The sequence below is a fragment of the Pseudophryne corroboree genome, chromosome 2 (assembly GCF_028390025.1).
Source record: "Pseudophryne corroboree isolate aPseCor3 chromosome 2, aPseCor3.hap2, whole genome shotgun sequence".
In the NCBI taxonomy this organism is placed as follows: Eukaryota; Metazoa; Chordata; class Amphibia; order Anura; family Myobatrachidae; genus Pseudophryne; species Pseudophryne corroboree.
The window spans coordinates 76,756,610-76,777,219 of record NC_086445.1 but is presented as its reverse complement, the minus strand read 5'-3'; the positions used below and the strand labels follow the sequence as shown (position 1 = coordinate 76,777,219).

General features: G+C 46.1%; 1 protein-coding gene across 4 annotated transcripts in view; it reads left to right on the top strand.

Annotated features, from left to right (window-relative positions):
* VSTM5 (V-set and transmembrane domain containing 5) overlaps window positions 1-20,610 on the top strand; it is a 93,565-nt gene that overhangs the window by 15,710 nt on the left and 57,245 nt on the right. The window contains exon 1 of one of the 4 annotated variants that reach the window (XM_063956990.1): window positions 8,166-8,662. The exons of the other annotated variants lie outside the window; for them this stretch is intronic. Coding sequence (XP_063813060.1) covers window positions 8,581-8,662 — 82 coding nt within the window. The 5' untranslated portion in view covers window positions 8,166-8,580. Of the gene's footprint in view, window positions 1-8,165; window positions 8,663-20,610 lie in introns of those variants that run through there. 4 annotated transcript variants of the gene reach the window in all.

Genomic DNA, 20,610 nt, shown 5'->3' with positions numbered 1-20,610 from the left:
GCAGGTGACGAGATGCAGGGAGGGGGGGGGTGGCAGCGGGAGCCGAACCAGCCGGGTGAGCGACGAGATGCAGGGGGGGGGGGAGGCAGCGGGAGCTGAAGCCGTACAGCCGTGGGGGGGAGCAGCCGAGTAACGAGATGTAGGGGGGGGGGGGGGGGAGGCAGCGGGAGCCGGAGCTGAACAGCCGTGTGGGGGAGCTGGAGCAGGTGACAAGATGCAGGAGGGGGGACTCGGGCAGGCAGCAGGTATGGTGATCAGATGCGGGGGGAGCGCCAGTGCCAGCTCGTAAGCTGCTCCTCGTCTCTTACTGAATAGGAGGAGTTTGGCTGAGCTGAAGCGTTCTCTCATTCACTGTGCGGTGCCGCCCTCCAGTGGTCGCCGCCGACGAATGATTGGGTGAATATGTTGAGTGTTTTAAACGCAAATGTGACTAAGTTGACTAAGAGATTTGATAAATCTGAGTCTAAGAACCAGACATGGAGAAAATCCATGGAAGATGCTTTGTCACAGGCCCAGACCCCTCCGGGGTCACAGAAACGTGCATTTACCCAGATAGCAGATACAGATACCGACACGGACTCTGATTCCAGTGTCGACTATAGTGATGCCAGATTACATCCAAAACTGGCTAAGAGTATTCAGTACATGATTGTGGCGATAAAAGATGTTTTACATATCATTGAGGACCCTGCTGTCCCTGATACTAGGGTCTGTATGTATAAAGGAATGAAACCTGAGTTAACGTTTCCTCCCTCTCATGAACAGAACGCTCTTTTTGAAAAGGCTTGGGAAAATCCTGACAAAAAGATACATGTTCCCAAAAGAATTCCAGTGGCATATCCGTTCCCCTCTGGGGACAGGGAAAGGTGGGAATCAATCCCCACGGTAGTCAAAGCTTTATCGCGTCTATCCAAAAAGGTGGCGCTTCCGTCCCCTGACATGGCAGCCCTAAAGGATCCTGCGGATCGTAAGCAGGAAAATACACTATAATCCATTTATGTCACTACAGGGTTGCTACTCAGGCCTGCCGTTGCTGCGGCATGGGTGAGTAGCGCTATTGAAAGGTGGGCAGATAACTTGTCATCTGAGATAGATACCCTAGACAGGGATAGTGTGCTTCTGACTCTGGGTCACATCAGGGACGCTGCAGCATATTTAAAAGAAGCTGTAAGGGATATTGGCCTTTTGGGGTCAAGGGCCAATGCCATGGCAGTCTCAGCAAGGAGAGAGTTGTGGATTCATCAATGGAATGCTGACGCTGACTCTAAAAAGGCGATGGAGTCTCTACTGTTTAACGGTAGGGTCTTGTTTGGCGACGGCCTCACTGACCTGGTGTCTACGGCTACCGCGGGTAAGTCATCATTTTTACCTTATGTTCCTGCACAGCAGAAGAAATCACCTCACTATCAGATGCAGTCCTTTCGGCCCAATAAATTCAAAAAAGGTCGTGGGTCCTCCTTCCTTGCTGCGAGGGGAAGAGGACGGGGAAAAAGGTCACAGGCTGTGGCAAGTTCCCAGGAGCAGAAGTCCTCTCCAGCTTCTACCAAATCCACCGCATGACGCTGGGGCTCCTCTGCGGGAGTCCGCACCAGTGGGGGCACGTCTCCAACTCTTCAGTCAGGTCTGGGTGCACTCGGACCTGGATCCTTGGATAGTAAACATAGTAACCCAGGGGTACAAGTTAGAGTTTCAAGACGTGCCCTCTCACCGATTTTTCAAATCGGCCTTGCCAGCTTCTCTTCCAGACTGGGAAGCAGACTTCCTCAGCAGACACGATCTCCATCCAGGAGACTGGGGTCGTCATCAAGAGGTCTTTGCAGAAGTGACAAGTCGTTGGGGAGTTCCTCAAATAGACATGATGGCGTCCCGCCTCAACAAGAAACTTCAGAGATCTTGTTCCAGGTCAAGGGACCCTCAAGCGATGGCGGTGGACGCCCTAGTGACACTGTGGGTGTTTCAGTTGATCTATGTGTTCCCTCCACTTCCACTCATTCCAAAGGTGATTAAAATTATAAGAAGAACAAGGGTTCAGGCGATCCTCATTGTTCCGGATTGGCCAAAAAGGGCCTGGTATCCAGATCTTCAGGAGTTGCTCATAGAAGATCCCTGGCCTCTTCCTCTACAGGGGGACCTGTTATAACAGGGGCTGTGCGTGTATCAGGACTTTCCGCGGCTGCGTTTGGCGGCGTGACGGTTGAGCGCCAAATCCTAGCCCGAAAGGGTATTCCCAGTGAAGTCATTCCCACACTTCTTCAGGCTAGAAAAGAAGTAACGGCAAAGCATTACCACCGTATTTGGAGAAAATATGTGTCTTGGTGTGAATCCAAGAAGGCTCCTACGGAAGAATTTCACCTGGGGCGTTTGCTCCGTTTACTACAAGCTTGTGTGAATGCGGGCCTAAAGTTAGGCTCTATTAAAGTACAGATTTCGGCCTTGTCGATCTTTTTTTCAGAAAGAATTGGCCTCCCTTCCAGAAGTTCAGACCTTCGTAAAAGGCGTGCTGCACATCCAACCTCCCTTTGTGCCCCCAGTGGCACCATGGGATCTTAATGTGTTGTTGCAATTCTTGCAATCACATTGGTTTGAACCTTTGCGCAAGGTTGGGTTAAAATTCCTTACTTGGAAAGTGGTCATGTTGTTGGCCTTGGCGTCTGCAAGGCGAGTGTCTGAGTTGGCGGCTTTGTCTCACAAAAGCCCCTATTTGATTTTCCATGCTGATAGAGCGGAGTTCAGAACTCGTCAACAATTTCTGCCAAAAGTGGTTTCATCATTTCATGTTAACCAGCCAATTGTGGTGCCAGTGGCTACTGACGCCTTGGCGGAGTCAAAGTCTCTCGATGTGGTCAGAGCTTTGAGGATCTATGTCGCCAGGACGGCGCAGCTTAGGAAAACAGAGGCTCTGTTTGTCCTGTGGACTCCCAACAAGATTGGGGCTCTTGCTTCTAATCAGACTATTGCGCGCTGGATCTGTAATACGATTCAGCAGGCTCATTCTACGGCAGGATTGCCGTTACCGAAATCGGTTAAAGCCATTCTACCAGAAAGGTGGGCTCATCCTGGGCGGCTGCCCGAGGAGTCTCGGCATTACAGCTTTGCCGAGCTGCTACTTGGTCAGGATCAAACACCTCAAACACAAATTTTACAAGTTTGATACCCTGGCTGGTGAGGACCTCTTGTTTGGTCAATCGATGCTGCAGAGTTATCCGCAATATCCCGCCCGTTCTAGAGCTTTGGTATAAACCCCATGGTTCTTGAAGCATCCCCAGCATCCTCTAGGACGTATGAAAAAATAGGATTTTAATACCTACCGGTAAATCCTTTTCTCTTAGTCCGTAGAGGATGCTGGGCGCCCGTCCCAGTGTGGGCTGTATCTGCAGTTTGGTTTTTTGTTACGCTCATGTTGCATTGAGTTCAGTCAACTCTGTGACTGCTGTTAGTCATGCCGTTGCATGCGTTGTTGTTGAATGCCATGTTGTACGGCGTGTTGGTGGTGTGAGCTGGTATGTAATTCACCTTAGTTTAAATTATTAATTAAATCTTTTTCCTCGAAATGTCCGTCTCCCTGGGCACAGTTCCTATAACTGGAGTCTGGAGGAGGGGCATAGAGGGAGGAGCCAGTTCACACCCATTCAAAGTCTTATAGTGTGCCCATGTCTCCTGCGGATCCCGTCTATACCCCATGGTTCTTGAAGCATCCCCAGCATCCTCTACGGACTAAGAGAAAAGGATTTACCGGTAGGTATTAAAATCCTATTATCTCTCTCCACTTCATCTTTCTTCAAGCTTTGATAACTCTCCCCCATGGATTGGCTAATATGTTCTTTTTCATCTGCAAATATTTTCTGTTGCTGTTGTGTTCTCTTCAAAAGATTGGAAAGACACATTCCACACTGTCTGTTGTGGCTGGGCCCATGCACATACTCATAGTTATGCAAGCAGCGACAGCCGTGTGATATATGTCGTTTGGGATTCCTGAATTAGCACATCTGAAAAAATAGTCATATGTCTTAGATCTCAGTGTGAGAGACAGAAGAGCAATGGACACAGGTTTTGCTGATCTCTGTTAAAAAAGAAAAAGAAGAGCTATAGAAAATATTGATGATGATGATGATGATGATGATGATGATGATGTCAATGGAAATTTTCTAGGCACCCTTGAGTATCTTTGCAGTATTTGACCCTTTTACAGCCCAGATTCATAGGGGCAACTAGGGTCGAGGGCGTCCATCCTACCTATCTATAGCTCTTTATTTTTTTGAAAAAATAATAATTTTTATGTGATGCGGTTAACATACCGGCAGTCAGGATGCTGGTGGTCATGTGACCGACGCCGGAATCCTGACACCACTCGGAATCCCAGCACCAGAACACTGACCACCAGCATCCCGAAGGTTAGTATCGGGGTCACTGGGGGGGGTTAGGGCCCTTAGGGGAAGTTAGGCTTAGGCACTAGAGGGGGGTTAGCCATAGGCACTAACCCCCGACTCTTAGCCCTAGCCGCCACCCCCCAAGTCTTAGCCCTAGCCGCCACTCTAGGCGGGTTAGGGTAGGGAACAGGGGAGTGGTAAAATAATTACCCCCGTTGGCATTCTCAAGGCCGGGATGCCGGTATCGGTCATGTGACCGCCGGCATCCTGACCTCCGTTATCCTGTATCGCACCCATTTTGATGAGTAATAAGGTTCCACGGATAATTACTGACAAAGTGACTGATATGATTAAATATTTTTCTGTAGTAGTTTATTCAGTTGACATACGTCACGTGCTGGCCACGCTGACTGCAATTCTGCCACTTATTAATGAAAATACTGAATTTGAACAGTCTTCCAATGGCTTTTTCGATTTATGTTAATCATAAGGGAAAAGAGACAGCTATGGTGCTTTGGAAAAATGTAAAAGCCTAAAGCTTGGTACACGCTATACGATGGTGTGACCCAGCCATGCTGCAATGTGAAGTAACTATACAGTACGCTGCACCGCCGTGCACACTAAATGAGCCGATGCATGATGGTGCGATGTATCATTACACGCTGCACGTAAAATACACACCACGTCGGCTGTAGATTGGTCCTGTTGCCCATCCAAAGGGACAATTCAATGAACGCCGGCCGGGAACGATGGATGAAGTTTACGCACTAAGTGATGTGTATGACAGAGGTGCCCAAACGCGGTTCTCAAGGCACCCCAACAGTCCAGGATTTAGGTATATTCATGGCTCAGCACAGATGGTTAAATCAAATTGACTAAGGTGCTAATTAAGTCACCTGTGGCCAAGCATGGATACATTTAAAACCAGGACCATTGATGTGCCTTGAGGACCGCGTTTGGGAACCTCTGGTGTATGATATATCATTCCGATCCGCATCGGAACGATATACTGTATGATAGATCGCATAGTGTGTACCCAGCTTAAGGGGCATTTTTATGAAGCCTAGAACCCTGCTGAAATCTCTGTTTCTGCATGGTTTAGGAAATCTAAGAATAAAATGTAAACACATGCCTGTGGTAGGGAAACTAATGCTGCAGACTGCAGTCCCCATAATTCTCAGTGGGGTCTGCGGTCTGGTTTGATCTATAAAGTTCCAAATATCTGTAGATGGAGCTAACCGCTGGGTTGCTGCTCTAGGGAGAGCGTCATTGGAGAGGCATCTTCTCCTCCCTACATGGCAGCCTACATGCTTCTCCAGACCCTTCTTTCACAGTTGTTTTCTGCCGCAGTATCAGAACCCGGCAATAAGGGGCTAGCGATAACTGCCACTGTACTGAGACAGGCTCTTATCAAAGGCGTTGGCCCAGTAAGTGTGTTTTCACAAAATTGCCTCCCAAAAAGCATCTCTTCTCGTTGCTATATGTGGTGATAATAAATTATATTTTTGCGGGCCCAGCTGCCAACAATGGCCCTCATTCCGAGTTGTTCGCTCGCTAGCTGCTTTTAGCAGCATTGCACACGCTAAGCCGCCGCCCTCTGGGAGTGTATCTTAGCTTAGCAGAATTGCGAACGAAAGATTAGCAGATTTGCGAATAGAAAATTCTTAGCAGTTTCTGAGTGGCTCCAGACTTACTCAGCCATTGCGATCAGTTCAGTCAGTTTCGTTCCTGGTTTGACGTCACAAACACACCCAGCGTTCGCCCAGACACTCCCCCGTTTCTTCAGACACTCCCGCGTTTTTCCCAGAAACGCCAGCGTTTTTTCGCACACTCCCATAAAACGACCAGTTTCCGCCCAGAAACACCCACTTCCTGTCAATCACACTACGATCATCAGAACGATGAAAAATCCTCGTTATGCCGTGAGTAAAATACCTAACTTTTGAGTAAAATATCTAAGCGCGTGCGCTCTGCGAACCTTGCGCATGCGCAGTAAGCGACTAATCCCAATATAGCGAAACTCGGCAACGAGCGAACAACTTGGAATGAGGGCCAATGATAGGTTTCTAAATCTGGACATGAAAAATGAGCATGGCCAAATGATAATACCTCAGACATGTCTCGTAAATTTGAGGGCTTACAAGCATTAAAAAAAGAGTCTAAATGTATTGATGATATACCGTTGCTGTGGACAACTTCTTCACTTTATTTCCCCCGAAAGTTTGATACTTCTCCCATTGAATCTGACAAACAACAATACTGTTCAGAGCTGTTAGATGGATCCATAGTTTTTCACTTTTTTTCAGTCCTTGTTAGGGATGGCCATCGATGGTACCATTGGTAGTTAACCTTGACGGTATAAAACCATCTGCAAGGGAACCATTGATGTTTCGCCCACTGATGGTCATCCCTGCTTTACTATTCACTGGCCTGTGGGCCAGTCAGAGCCTAGGTGCATCACAGGTGCATCAGGGACCTTGTAGTGAAAAAAACCCCCATCAGGTGGTTCTGTAACATCGATGGTGGGAAATCATCTGGTTCTCCCAATCAATGGCAAATTGATTCAACATCAAACATAGATCATTGATGATTTTCAAGTACTGATGGTCAATGACCACCCATATTTCTTGTATCATTTTTGTGCTACCTCTACAGACAGATGGGAAATGGTCTGTGGCTGTCTATTGGATGAGACTGGGAGAATGGTTTCTAAGACACTGGTCGGAAGTTACTAATTCTACCATAACTCTGCACAGAAATTATAATAATATCTACGGTATAATTGTCTGGAAGAGAAGACTGAAGATGAAGAAATTCATGTTGGTGAGCCAGCTTAGGCAGTTACCATTATGAGCAAGATGAGGTCACACAATGTTGGTTTCACAACGGTTTTGTGAAAGATAGTGTTGGAAAGGTTTGATGCAACTAGTAAACCTGAAAGGAAAAAACTGGACCTATCTGCACTGCTGTCAAGTATCTGAAGACTCTTGACAATATATAAGCAAGATCCTTCTCGTTGATGATGTTGAAATCAGTGCCTAGACTGTTGTTGTGGACCAACGTAGGCTAGAGTTTGATAAAACGCGTGGACAGGAATTCAAAGACGAAGGTTGCCCTAAATTCCAAGTGAGAAAACTTTATTCATATCATGGATCAACTATAAACAGATGCCTGTAAGAGTGAATCAACTGCTAACATCTTTAGATGCCTGCCATACATCAAGTCTACAGTATGCTTCACGCCTTTTCAATGAAATCAGTTGTGTGGGCCATGTCCTGAAAGCTTGGAAGACTCCTTCATTGGTGACATGATTGAGAATCCTAAATTTCGTAGAAAGAAGTGAAAACCCATCAGCACTAGAGTGCCTTAAATCATGTAGACCTACAAATCTGTACGTGGAGGTTGCTTTTCTGCATCTATGTAATTATACTGTAGCTGTGCAATCTGTAGAGCAGGAAGGACATTTTTCAAAAATTTCCAAGGCGACCGGAATGAGATTTGCTCTTCAATGACAGATCCAAGACTGCTCTCAGTCTGTTGAGTACGGTTCATAGCATTCAGTATGAAGATTTCCCGTAACTCACTGATAATACATTATACATACTGTATAGTCATGTGCAACATTTTTGAAAATTGAGTCTATCACTGTTGACATTTTAATGCAATTTGCTCTGTTTATCTTGTACCGAACTGATCAAAGCTCTACGCCCACTTGTTGCTATGGGCTACTAGGTAGGTGAATAGCCCTCAGTGTGCATGGGCATTTAACCCATTAAAGTGCCAGGCTTCTCCTGGAGCAATTCATTGCAGTCTTAGCCCATTAGTGATTGCTTGTAATGCCGCTGTCCTTTGCTCTGCTCCCTGTAGACTGACGTGCCTCTGTCTGCACCAGAAAACACATAAATCAATAACTGGGCATGTGCTGTAAACAGCCCTGCTGCATTCGCTGTGTGTGTTTCTGTTTCTTTTAAAGGACGTGCCTATGAAACTGGTTAGACCAGAGTCTCTGTGACAGCAGCACTTCAGCTAAAAATACAACCAGTGTGGAGGTAAAGGTAATGCACGTTGCAGCAGCTGGGCTGAAGGATCACACAGGTACTCACTCTGCCCATGTCACCTATGAATGAGGAGTAACACTGCCCATTGTCATCACCATGCTTTGCTGCTACACCAGACACAAGGAAACCTGAGATGATCTGTCACCATCTCTTCCATGAAGAATCTCAAAGGCTGGAGCCAAGTCAGAGGACCGTTGCTGCTTTTCACACTATGCCTGATTCAGCAGTTTCATCAACGTGAGTATAAATTGCCTGTAGAACTACAAGTCACAGCATGCCCTGGTACCCTAAAGGCTAAAAACCACAGGTGGCCTGTACTTGCTCATAGGGAAAGCAGAGTCATTCCATTGCCTTCCGTCACTGATTCAAATATACGTATCTATTTTCCAAAAATGTCATATTTATGTGTTAATGATGTTTCAGTTTTTTCATATTTGGAAGCTTGCAGATGCTATTAATATGACTAACGTAATGTTTAGTGCCTGCGATAATAATGTTGATTTAATGTATATTATATTAATCTGAACTTCAGTGGTTGACTGTATTGCGCTTTTTGGACGCTGCGTTTCAATAGTAGGTTGTATATTTTTGGATGCTTACACTCCCCGGTTACTAGTACAGTGCAGAATATTGCAATGCATTGCAAGAAATAATGGGGAAAAATAATATTTTTTTTCCAATTACAATTCAATTTATCAGACTAATACACATGCAGTTTCAATGTATTTAAAACAAAACTGGCATTTAAAGAGACAGTAGGCGAAGATGAAGTATAATGTGTAGGGCTACCAATATATGCAGGTGAGAGCCGGGATACTCATACAATCATTTTTTATTTTTTTGAAATGGACAGATACAGGATTGCAACAACAGATTTCTATATTCACTCATCCTGGTCATCCAGCTGTATCAGGAGCCTAAACTCTAATGGTCAGTGTTGGACCTGCCCAAAGGGGAATAGAGAAAACTCCTGGTGGGGGATTTCTACCTCCTCCCAATATGATGACTTCTCATGGTAAAAAGTGGGATTTCCCTGCCAAAACCGTGACCTTTGTAAAGCGCAGCGGAATGTGCTGGCGCTATGGAAGTAAATGTTTAATAAATAATGGCATTTAATCTTGCAGAGATTGCTGGTGATCAGACTCAACCTTTAAAAACAAAAAATGTATATCACTGTCCAAACCTGATACGGTTGTATGCATGTATTTATTATGACACCATGTTGGTGCATATTAGAACATTCTATAGATATTAGTCAATATTCGCTGTCTTATCTCCGTACTATGCTTTGTTTGTTTATCTGCCAAAGTAGCACTAGTAGGCTGTTCTCACCATAAAGCATGGTCACTCCCCTCAGATCCTTTCCTCGTTCTTCTGTAGCTACACTACACCTGTCACTTACAGTAGATAAGACTGGGATGGGCAACGTGTTTGCTTTACAGTAACTGTACGACTAAGTGTATGCAAAACTTTCATTGCATCTCGACACACCATATAATGATGTATAGATTTCTCCTATGGAATGTCAGAAGGCTACAGAAGGTCCATGTGATAGGACAAGTTCCACTTAGGAGGAACGTAGGAGCCCAGAGCATGGGGGAATGGGGAACCTACAATTCTGAGGAGGGTTCAAGCTCCCAGAACATATGGTGCATGATAGGAAGCTATCAGAGAGAAAAGTATTTTTCTTTATCTTACTGAGGGATGACTCTGAGATTAGTATTATGTGATTATTTTTATGCAGGATTATAGTATTGTGGCAACCAGGGATGGACTGGCCCACAGGGGTACAGGGAAACCCCTGGTGGTCCTCACTGCCTGGGGGCTCACCCCCTCTTCTAAAGGGCCCCATACACTAGGACGATAATGCCCGATTTAATTCGATTTCGGGCATTTGGCCCGATATATATCAGATGAAATCAGGCATTTTAGAGGCGTTCCAGTGAGCATCGGATCGGATCCTCCAGATTGAATGTGCTGCACATTCAATCATGTCCGATCCCGCAGGCATGGCTGGGATCGCCCAGGATCGCCCAAAATATATTGTATGCAAAAGGACTGCATACGATGTATCTTGGGCGATCCTGCCCCCCGGGAGGCTGCCGGGAGTGATCGCCTGCGACATGTCAGACGGACATGTCGTGGTAGTGTATGGAGCCCTTAAGGATCAGGTTCCAGACTGTGCACTTGAATTATACATATGTTACATTATACTGCACAGGACTATGGTGTATTTTTTACAGAGCATTCATCTGGTACATTATCATGCATGGAATATATTTATAAAGGGCCCCAGACCATGCACTCTCTAATGGTTATAGCCTCTGTGTTGGCTGGTCACACCCCTAAACACTGTAGTCTCCTGGTGGGCCCTTCATGCCCCAGTCTGACACTGGTGGCAACTGCACAGAAACCATACCTTCCGACTTTTGGCTTCCGTGAAGAGGGACATTTACGCGCGCGCAGCCGCCCAAAAAGGGGGCGTAGCTTCGCGGAGGGTTCGCGATCATGAACCACGCCCCCGTTTTCATCACTGAGGGGGCATGCCCAGCGCTCTGTGAGCTTCTGGCATGCCCCCTCTCCTCCTGTCTCCACTGAATAGACGGTGTGCGCATGCTCACAGAGTCTATTCACCGCTGCTCTGCTAAGCAGGGCAGCGAGTGCAGGAGCCTCCCAACTCCCCCCCCTCCCCCTCCAACCCCCTCCAACCCTTACCACAGGACACTGTGGCCCGCAAGTGGGACAGCCCCAAAAAATGGGACTCTCCTGCGAAAATTGGGACAGTTGGGAGGTATGCAGAAACCTTACTTATATAGGTCAGTTACTTCTGATTTTAGAATGAATTTGCCTAAAGGTCCAAAAACCTTACTTCTTTCTTCCCCCCCCCCCCCCCCCCCCCCACCCCATGCGTTTTATAACTTCCATAGATTACTTTATGGCTGAGCTGTGGCTATCAGTACCTCTGATGAGTTTTCACAAAATGCAAACACACCCATTGTATTTAGTGAGCTACATATAATCTCTTTTGATTTTTATGGATAGAATAAGAGTCTATGGGGGACATTTACTGAGCAGTGATAAGAGCAGAGAAGTGAGCCAGTGGAGAAGTTGCTCTATCCACCAATCAACAGCTCTGTATATTTTTATAGTATGCAAATTATAGATGTTACTTCAGTGCTGATTGGTTGCCATGGGCAACTTCTCCGCTGGCTCACTTCTCCGCTCTTATGACTGCTTAGTAAATGTCCCCCTTTGATAGGCATCCAAGCAGTCAGAGTTTAGAAACTGCTAAGATAACCGTAATGATTAGACCATCAACGCCTGAAAACTATATATGAATATATATGTGAGTACATGCGACTTCTTATTTTTAATATATTTACTGGCACATTGAAAAGCACATAAGAGGAATATCTGACATACTCTGGGGATGATCGAGAAACACAGGTGGTTTCTACAGGTGGCACAGAGCCGTAGCATCTCAGCTGCATCTCCACATGAATGGGTGTAACTGGGCAGCAAGTGAGCAGTGGCACCAGTGGTGCAAGTGGGCGGGTATGGGTGGGTACGGCGTACCCGTAAGAATTTAGCCGTGGGTACGCCGTACCCACACCGACGGGCCGCCGCTCCTCGCACCGCTGCTGATGTGAGGGAAGGAGAGCGCAGCCTGTGCCTCTCCTTCCCCTCAGTCTCCGGCGGGTGTCATAGTTTAATTCAGCGCCGATCCGTGAGCCAATCAGAGCTCGCGGTGCGAGCTCTGATTGGCTCACGGATCGGCGCTGAATTAAACTGTGAGACACCCGCCGGAGACTGAGGGGAAGGAGAGGCACAGGCTGCGCTCTCCTTCCCTCACACAGGACGGCAGCGGTGAGCAGGGAAGGGGGGGGGGGGGGCATGTTATACCTGGCACTGGGGGATATCTGGCACTGGGGGGGCATTTCTATCTGGCACTGGGGGATATCTGGCACTGGGGGGGGCATTTCTATCTGGCACTGGGGGATATCTGGCACTGGGGGGCATATATACCTGGCACTGGGGGATATCTGGCACTGGGGGGCATATATACCTGGCACTGGGGGATATCTGGCACAGGGGGGCATGTATACCTGGCACTGGGGGATATCTGGCACAGGGGGGCATGTATACCTGGCACTGGGGGATATCTGGCACTGGGGGGGCATGTATACCTGGCACTGGGGGATATCTGGCACTGGGGGCATATCTGGCACAGTAGGGGCATTTCTGTATCTGGCACGGGGGGCAATGTATATCTGACACAGTGGGAGCATTTGTGTATCTGGCACTGTGGGGCAATGTGTATCTGGCACTGTGGGGCAATGTATATCTGGCACTGTGGGGCAACGTGTATTTGACACTGCGAGGCAATGTATATCTGGCACTCTGGGGGCATTTCTGTATCTGGCACTGTGGGGCAATGTGTATCTGGCACTGTTAGTCAATGTGTATCTGGCACTGTGGGGCAATGTATATCTGGCACTGTGGGGCAACGTGTATCTGGCACTATTGGGGTCATACGTGTATCTGCCCCTCCCCCATATGTGTATCACGCCCCCATTTCCATTGGCCACGCCCCATGTGGCATTTGGCCACAGTACCCGTAAGACATTTTTTCTACTTGCACCACTGAGTGGCACATAGGCTAAGTGCTCCGCAGGCGGTACAGTAAGTAGGATTACAGACTATTCAGAACTGAGTGTATCCGTCTGATTTCCTATGGCTCTCATGCACTAGGCATATAGATAGTGATGACAGCTACTTTCATAAGCAGAGGGATGAGGAGGGTGGCGCAGCGACATAAAAGCGAACAACTCGGAATACAGATGGCGAGGCTCATTTATTTCAGCATGCAGTGTGGCCGCATCTTTTAGATCATCTCTGAATCAGGGCCACTGAGAGCAAATAGATTTCCAAGGAACCAGCAAATTTTTTTTTATTTCTTATCATTTTCTGGAAACTGAGAATAACACACTGGCTGTATCTGTTATAATACATAGACTATGAGCCAGACAGCGTGATGAGTGCATCGCTCACTTAGCGGAACACTCATACACTGACTGTAAAATATAAATTAGTAAGTGAAGGAGGAGGATGATCTAATGTCTAATAAACCTAGAGGAAAGCTAATGCATTTCACCCGATATAAAAGCAGGGAAGGGCAGAACTGGAAGGAGCTGGTGACGGGGCACAAGTTCACACTGGGAAGAAGTTGAGATTGCGGAGTGGGCAGAATAAAAAAACAAATGTCGGTGCGGCCTTTGCAGTGTGGCTGTTGGCCAACTGCTTGTAACGTGTGGGCGTAATACTCTGTACAGTGCCACTCCCGTAGTACAAGTTTTGTACAGTATCATAGAAAGGTGGTGAAAGAGGGACGGGCAAGGTGGGCTACATCCCAGTGATACAGTCTACTGACAATACACAGAGTGCCGGATTCTGAGTGGGAGGCAGCGGCGTCCGTGTGTGGGTCTTCTGCCCCTCCCTGGTGCACGTCCGTGCATAGGAATGTGCAAAGTCTAAGACAGCCACTTCCAGCGTCTCTTGATGCTGCAATTGAGCTTGTACGTCTTTAGTCTCCACTCTCCACCATGGTCACACCATCAAAACGTGCACTATCCCGTGTTAGGAGCAGATGTTACATTTGAGTATGGCCTCCAATATGAACGATTAAGCGTCGGTGTAAGCAACCACTTTAGTGACACACCTGTGACGCTACCATAAGATGGATGGACCTTCTCTGTGTGTCTACATATATATGTCCTAATCACCACCGAGTCACCACCCAGGAACGCCCAATACATTTTCAATACACTTCTGGATGTGCGCATCTGAAATCGCACCCGTGAGCCTGCAGGAACACAATCATGTGCGGTGCGACTCAGACACGTTAGTTTGGACACTGAAACTGCTTCCAGATAGATAATGTGGGACTACCTGGCAGGATTCTTAGCAAAGTTCTGTTCTATGAAGCTTTTACAAAGGCAGGTCCAACACTATGCAGATTTACCAAAACCTGCTAAAAAAAAAAAGAGTGGAGATGTTGCTCATAGCAACCAATCAGATTTTAGCTATGGCTTTCTAGGCTGTACTAGATAAATGATAACTAGATTTTGATTGGTTGTTATGGAAACCAACTTCTTTATACTATTTAGAAGGTTTCATAAATATCCCCCTACATATTACATTGCTACAGCCCAAGTAGAGTAAAAGTCACCCCTGTCCCCGTCCTTCAACTAAGGCACCCGACATGGAATGTCTCATTCACTCTATTATTTACCTAATACAATCAAGCTGTTGCCTCAGTTAATCAGGTTGGATAGTAACACAGTGCTGCGCATAGACTCTGCAGGTGGCCGCCTTCAAAATGAATATATGCACAATGGAGTCGATTCAATTCACCGACAGTTGAATAGCACCGAGAATTAGCTCCCAGTGCTATTCAATGCAGCGCCAAGTGACACTCAATTGTCGTGAATTCTTCTCTCACCCCCCGGGGGATGCGAGAGGAGATCCGACAAAAGTGCCGCCACGAGGCCAGCGTGAGCTGATTCGGGAATCAGAATCGCAGCATGGAGTCAAGTCGGAGAGTGCCCGTACTCCTGACAAATCAACCTGTTAAGTCTGGGAGAACGGGCATTCGCCGACTTAACTTGAGCTGAATTGAATAGCGACGGGAGCTAATTCCCGGCGCTATTCAACTGTCGGAGAATTGAATCGACCCCAATGTCCTGCTATCCCTCTCTAGAGGGTATCATACTGCTTTTGAAAAAGGTTTGAATAAAACCGAAATGTCAAGCTTAAGCGTGGAGTGATACCCATTCTTTACACAGTCAAGTCCGTGAGTGCCGCCTGATCTCCGTTTTATGTTGCTATACAAGCTGAGGGGGGCACCGGGCAAGTTGCACAGGCTGGATTCATAGAGTGACGAATATTCTTCATATATATATATATATATATATATATATATATATATATATATAGTGATTCAAAAGTCGCAGTGCACCCTTTTCAAAAACTGTGCAGGAAATGGGAAAACTGAATAATCCAGTAAGGTATGGGTAAGGTGGGCTATCTTATAGGGTATGTACTAAACATGGGCGCCATCTTGAAATCTGCCATCTTGAAGCTAAGTCAGTTTTTTTCGAATGGAATGGGGCTCATGTAACATGTCAAATAACATCAGAATTTGCTGAAAAGTTTATTGCTGCAAACAGATTTTACATAGCATACTTTTTTTGTTGCAGGTAACAGAAGATGGCTTTGACAAAAGAGGAGAGAATTTAGGTCATTTTGATGTCTGGAGAACGAAGTTTCCGTGTCATAGCTGCAGATTTTAACAACCGGCACCCAGAAAGACCTTCAATTTCACATAACACTGTCAGGTGCCTAATTTCCTAATTCTGAGAAACTAGGACTGTGACTGACAAGTCACGGAGTGGTCGTCCAAAAAGTGCTACTGACGAGACAACCTCAACAATGGTTATGTGAAATCGGAGGTCTTTCTGGGTGCCGTTTGTTAAAATCTGCAGCTATGACACGGAAACTTTGTTCTCCAGACATCAAAATGACCTAAATTCTCCCCTCTTATGTCAAAGCCATCTTTAGTTACCTGCAACAAAAAAAGTGTTGTAACTTTTGAACCATAGTTCATAGAAGGGAGTAGTCACATTTATGTATTTATACAGATATATTCTGATTACATTTGTACATTGATTAATAGATTTCAGTTGTTTGTAACTGTATTATATTTCAACCATGTGACGGGAGAGGACGACTACAATGTTACGCTGGATGTTTGAGGAGTCTTCTCTTTATGTCACATGTGCGTGATATTTGTACCAGGTTCCATTTATACCATGTGATCAGGGACTTGTTTAATTTCCCATTAGGGAAACCCCTAATACCCTTTTCAGACATGTGACCCAGGAATTTGCGTTGTCTAGCAGCCAGCAAATTCCCAGGTCTCAGCTCTGTGACCCTGGTCGGAAGCAGTGTCTGGGACCCGAGACTTACTCCTGGGTTGTATCCTTTCACACATGCAGTTATCCCGGGTTGACGCGCATTCACCTGCATAGAACCGGGATTTAGCTGCATGTCTGAATGGTGTATTTGTCATATGGTGTAGGTGTGATGAACCTTGTTCTTTCCCTTTCCCAATAACATATGCAAGATAGAACAGAATCATCTTTAATGGTAAGTAAATTAAAAGAGATTGATAAGCCTAGTATAGAAAATTATACCGAAATGTAATAAAAAAATGATTTCTTAAAATAAAGACTATATTAATTCTTATTAGAGCTCCCTAGTACTCAAATCCTCTCTTCCCACCTAGAAACAATGGGGCAGATGTATTAACCTGGAGAAGGAATAAGGAAGTGATAAACCAGTGATATATGCAAGGTGATAAAAGCACCAGCCAATCAGCTCCAATATGCAAATTAACAGTTAAGATATGATTGGCTGGTGCCTTTATCGCCTTGCACTTATCACTGGTTTATCACTTCCTTATGCCTTCTCCAGGTTAATACATCTGCCCCAATGTTTTCATTCCTAAAATACCTTCTATGTGAAAATTTCCCTACATGGCAATAACGTCCCTTCCCCTTTCAATCCCTTGCCCACTGACTAAAATCCTATTAATAAACCCTAACCCCTAAACACTCTATCACTTACCCCACACAATGTAATAACAATAAATATTTGAATGCAACTTATATATGCTAGACAAGTGGTTCTCAAACTCAGTCCTCAGTACCCTGGACAGCTCATGTTTTCCAGGTCACCCAGAAGGTGCACAGGTGTAGTCATTACTCACTGACACATTTGTCAAGGGGGGTGATTCAGACCTGATCGCTAGGCTGCTTAAATTGTAGTCCTGCGATCAGATAGTCGCCGCCCAAGGGGATATTTGAGGAAACAAAAAGGGTAGTGGACAAGTGGAATAGCCTCCCATCAACTTACCTTTCTCTAACGTTCTAGTGGATGCTGGGGACTCCGTAAGGACCATGGGGAATAGACGGGCTTCGCAGGAGACAGGGCACTTTAAGAAAGAATTAGGACTACTGGTGTGCACTGGCTCCTCCCTCTATGTCCCTCCTCCAGACCTCAGTTTGAATCTGTGCCCGGACGAGCTGGGTGCACCTTAGTGAGCTCTCCTGAGCTTGCTAAATAGAAAGTATTTTGTTAGGATTTTTTTATTTTCAGAGAGATCTGCTGGCAACAGACTCTCTGCTACGTGGGACTGAGGGGAGAGAAGCAGCCCTATTCACTGTGGATAGGTCATGCTTCTTAGGCTACTGGACACCATTAGCTCCAGAGGGATCGAACACAGGAACGCACCCTTGGTCGTCCGATCCCAGAGCCGCGCCGCCGCCCCCCTCGCAGAGCCAGAAGCCAGAAGCCGGCGTGAGAAGCAAGAAGACTTCAAAAGCGGCGGCAGAAAACTCCAGTCTGGGTCATATAGCGCTGGGGTGTGTGCTGGCATACTCTCTCGCTGTCTCTCCAAAAGGCCTTGTTGGGGTTCTGTCCTCAAATAGAGCATCCCCTGTGTGTGGTGTGTCGGCATGTTTGACGAGGAAGGCTATGTGGAAGCAGAGCAGGTACAAATGAATGTGGGATCGGCGCCGACGCCCGATTGGATGAATATGTGGAAGGTTTTAAATGATAATGTTAATTCCTTGCATAAAAGGTTGGATAAAGCTGAAGCCTTGGGACAGTCAGGGTCTCAACCCATGCCTGATCCTACAGCGCAGAGGCCGTCAGGGTCTCAGAAGCGCCCACTATCCAAAATTGTTGACACAGATATCGACACGGATTCTGACTCCAGTGTCGATGGCGATGATGCAAAGTTGCAGCCTAAAATGGCTAAAGCCATCCGTTACATGATTATAGCAATGAAGGATGTATTGCACATATCAGAGGAAAACCCAGTCCCTGACAAGAGGGTTTATATGTTTGGGGGAAAAAGGCAGGAGGTGACCTTTCCCCCTTCACATGAGTTAAATGAGTTATGTGAAAAGGCTTGGGAATCTCCAGATAGAAAAATGCAGATTTCCAAACGGTTGCTTATGGCGTATCCTTTCCCGCTAACGGACAGGTTACGCTGGGAATCCTCCCCTAGGGTAGACAAAGCTTTGACATGCTTATCTAAGAAGGTAGCCCTGCCGTCACAGGATACGGCCACCCTAAAAGACCCTGCGGATAGAAAGCAGGAAGGTATCCTGAAGTCCGTTTATACACATTCAGGTACCCTACTAAGGCCGGCAATTGCGTCGGCCTGGATGTGTAGTGCTGTAGCAGCATGGACGGATACTTTATCTGAGGAACTTGATACCTTGGACAAGGATACTATATTACTGACCCTGGGGCATATAAAAGACGCTGTCCTATATATGAGAGATGCCCAGAGAGACATTAGCCTACTGGGCTCTAGAATAAATGCAATGTCGATTACTGCCAGAAGGGTCCTGTGGACTCGGCAATGGACAGGTGATGCCGACTCAAAAAGGCACATGGAGGTTTTACCTTATAAGGGTGAGGAATTGTTTGGGGACGGTCTCTCGGACCTAGTTTCCACAGCTACGGCTGGGAAGTCAAATTTTTTGCCATATATTCCCTCACAACCTAAGAAAGCACCATATTACCAAATGCAGTCCTTTCGATCACGAAGAGGCAAGAAAGTCTGAGGTGCGTCCTTTCTTGCCAGAGGCAGGGGAAGAAGAAAGAAGCTGCACAATACAGCTAGTTCCCAGGAACAGAAGTCCTCCCCGGCTTCCACTAAATCCACCGCATGACGCTGGGGCTCCACAGGTGGAGCCAGGATCGGTGGAGGCGCGTCTCCGAAATTTCAGCCACCAGTGGGTTCGCTCACGGGTGGATCCCTGGGCTATACAGATTGTATCTCAGGGATACAAGCTGGAATTCGAGGTGATGCCCCCTCACCGTTTCCTCAAATCGGCCCTGCCAGCTTCCCCCATAGAGAGGGAAATAGTGTTAGCGGCAATTCACAAATTATATCTCCAGCAGGTGGTGGTAAAGTGAGAAAGATAAAGTAGGTGCAATAGGGTGCGCTAAATGCGTGCAATTCACGTAAGGAATGAACTTATGTCTTAAGTGCTGAGATAGAAAATAATAATAATACTTCCCTTAATACTACCTATATGCGTAAGCTTGGATTCGTTTCACATGTAAAAAGAGGAATAAACAGCATATAGTGTAGTATATTTGAATAGGGCAAGATTTAATACAATGAATAATAGGAATAATAACATACAAAAAAATTATAAAATATGCAAAACACACATAAAATGCAGATCTGGATTGATAAAAATCTGTTTCTCCCAAATGGAGGGTAATAAGGTGGAGGATTACCAGATGAGAGTAGTAAGTGAGCGTATCAGATGTAACCTTAGGGTAACTGGCTCCGGAACCGGGTTCCCACGTCCACGTTACAATCGTCTGAAGTAACCTTTCACCTGTTGAGGGTTTGGTCAGCAACTTCACTCTCCTGCTGCTACGCGTTTCGGGAATGTCCCTTCATCAGGCAGTGAGGGTGAAGTGACCAGGATATCCTATTTATACCTGAACTCATCTTTATTTCCGGTTCAGAGGTCATATCTCAACAATAATTAATAAACTTTAAATTGTGTATAGCTTTGACATGAGTACAACGAAGGAATGTATATACAACGTAGTAAATATCATAACCATAGAACTTTGGGTGTTTTGAAATGATGATAAACTAGTATTAAGTCGTAATGACCGGAAGTGACGTTTATGTGACCTCCGGTGCTTACTGGGGTAAATGATGCGTCATAAAAAGGCAGTCCTTTAACACTTTTTGGGTTGTAATGAATCCCCATCTCCTTAGTCTGTATAATGCTACTGGCGGGGGAATAGAAATCATGTTAAACCAGAGCGTTCGGCGTTACTCGCAGTGGAACGCACTTGGAACGCATGGGGATTTCCGGTGACGTACTTCCGGTGATTCTATAGCCGGGATTAACAGTATCTTGAGATGGAACGCACTTGAAGCGCATGGTGACTTCCGGTAGTATACTTCCGGTCGCGGCCGTCGTCATCGAGTAAATCAAGTCTTTGCCACATATTAAAACTATATTGTCCTGAGTTTTTATGAACGGATCTCTATGTATTGATTAAAGCATTAAAAC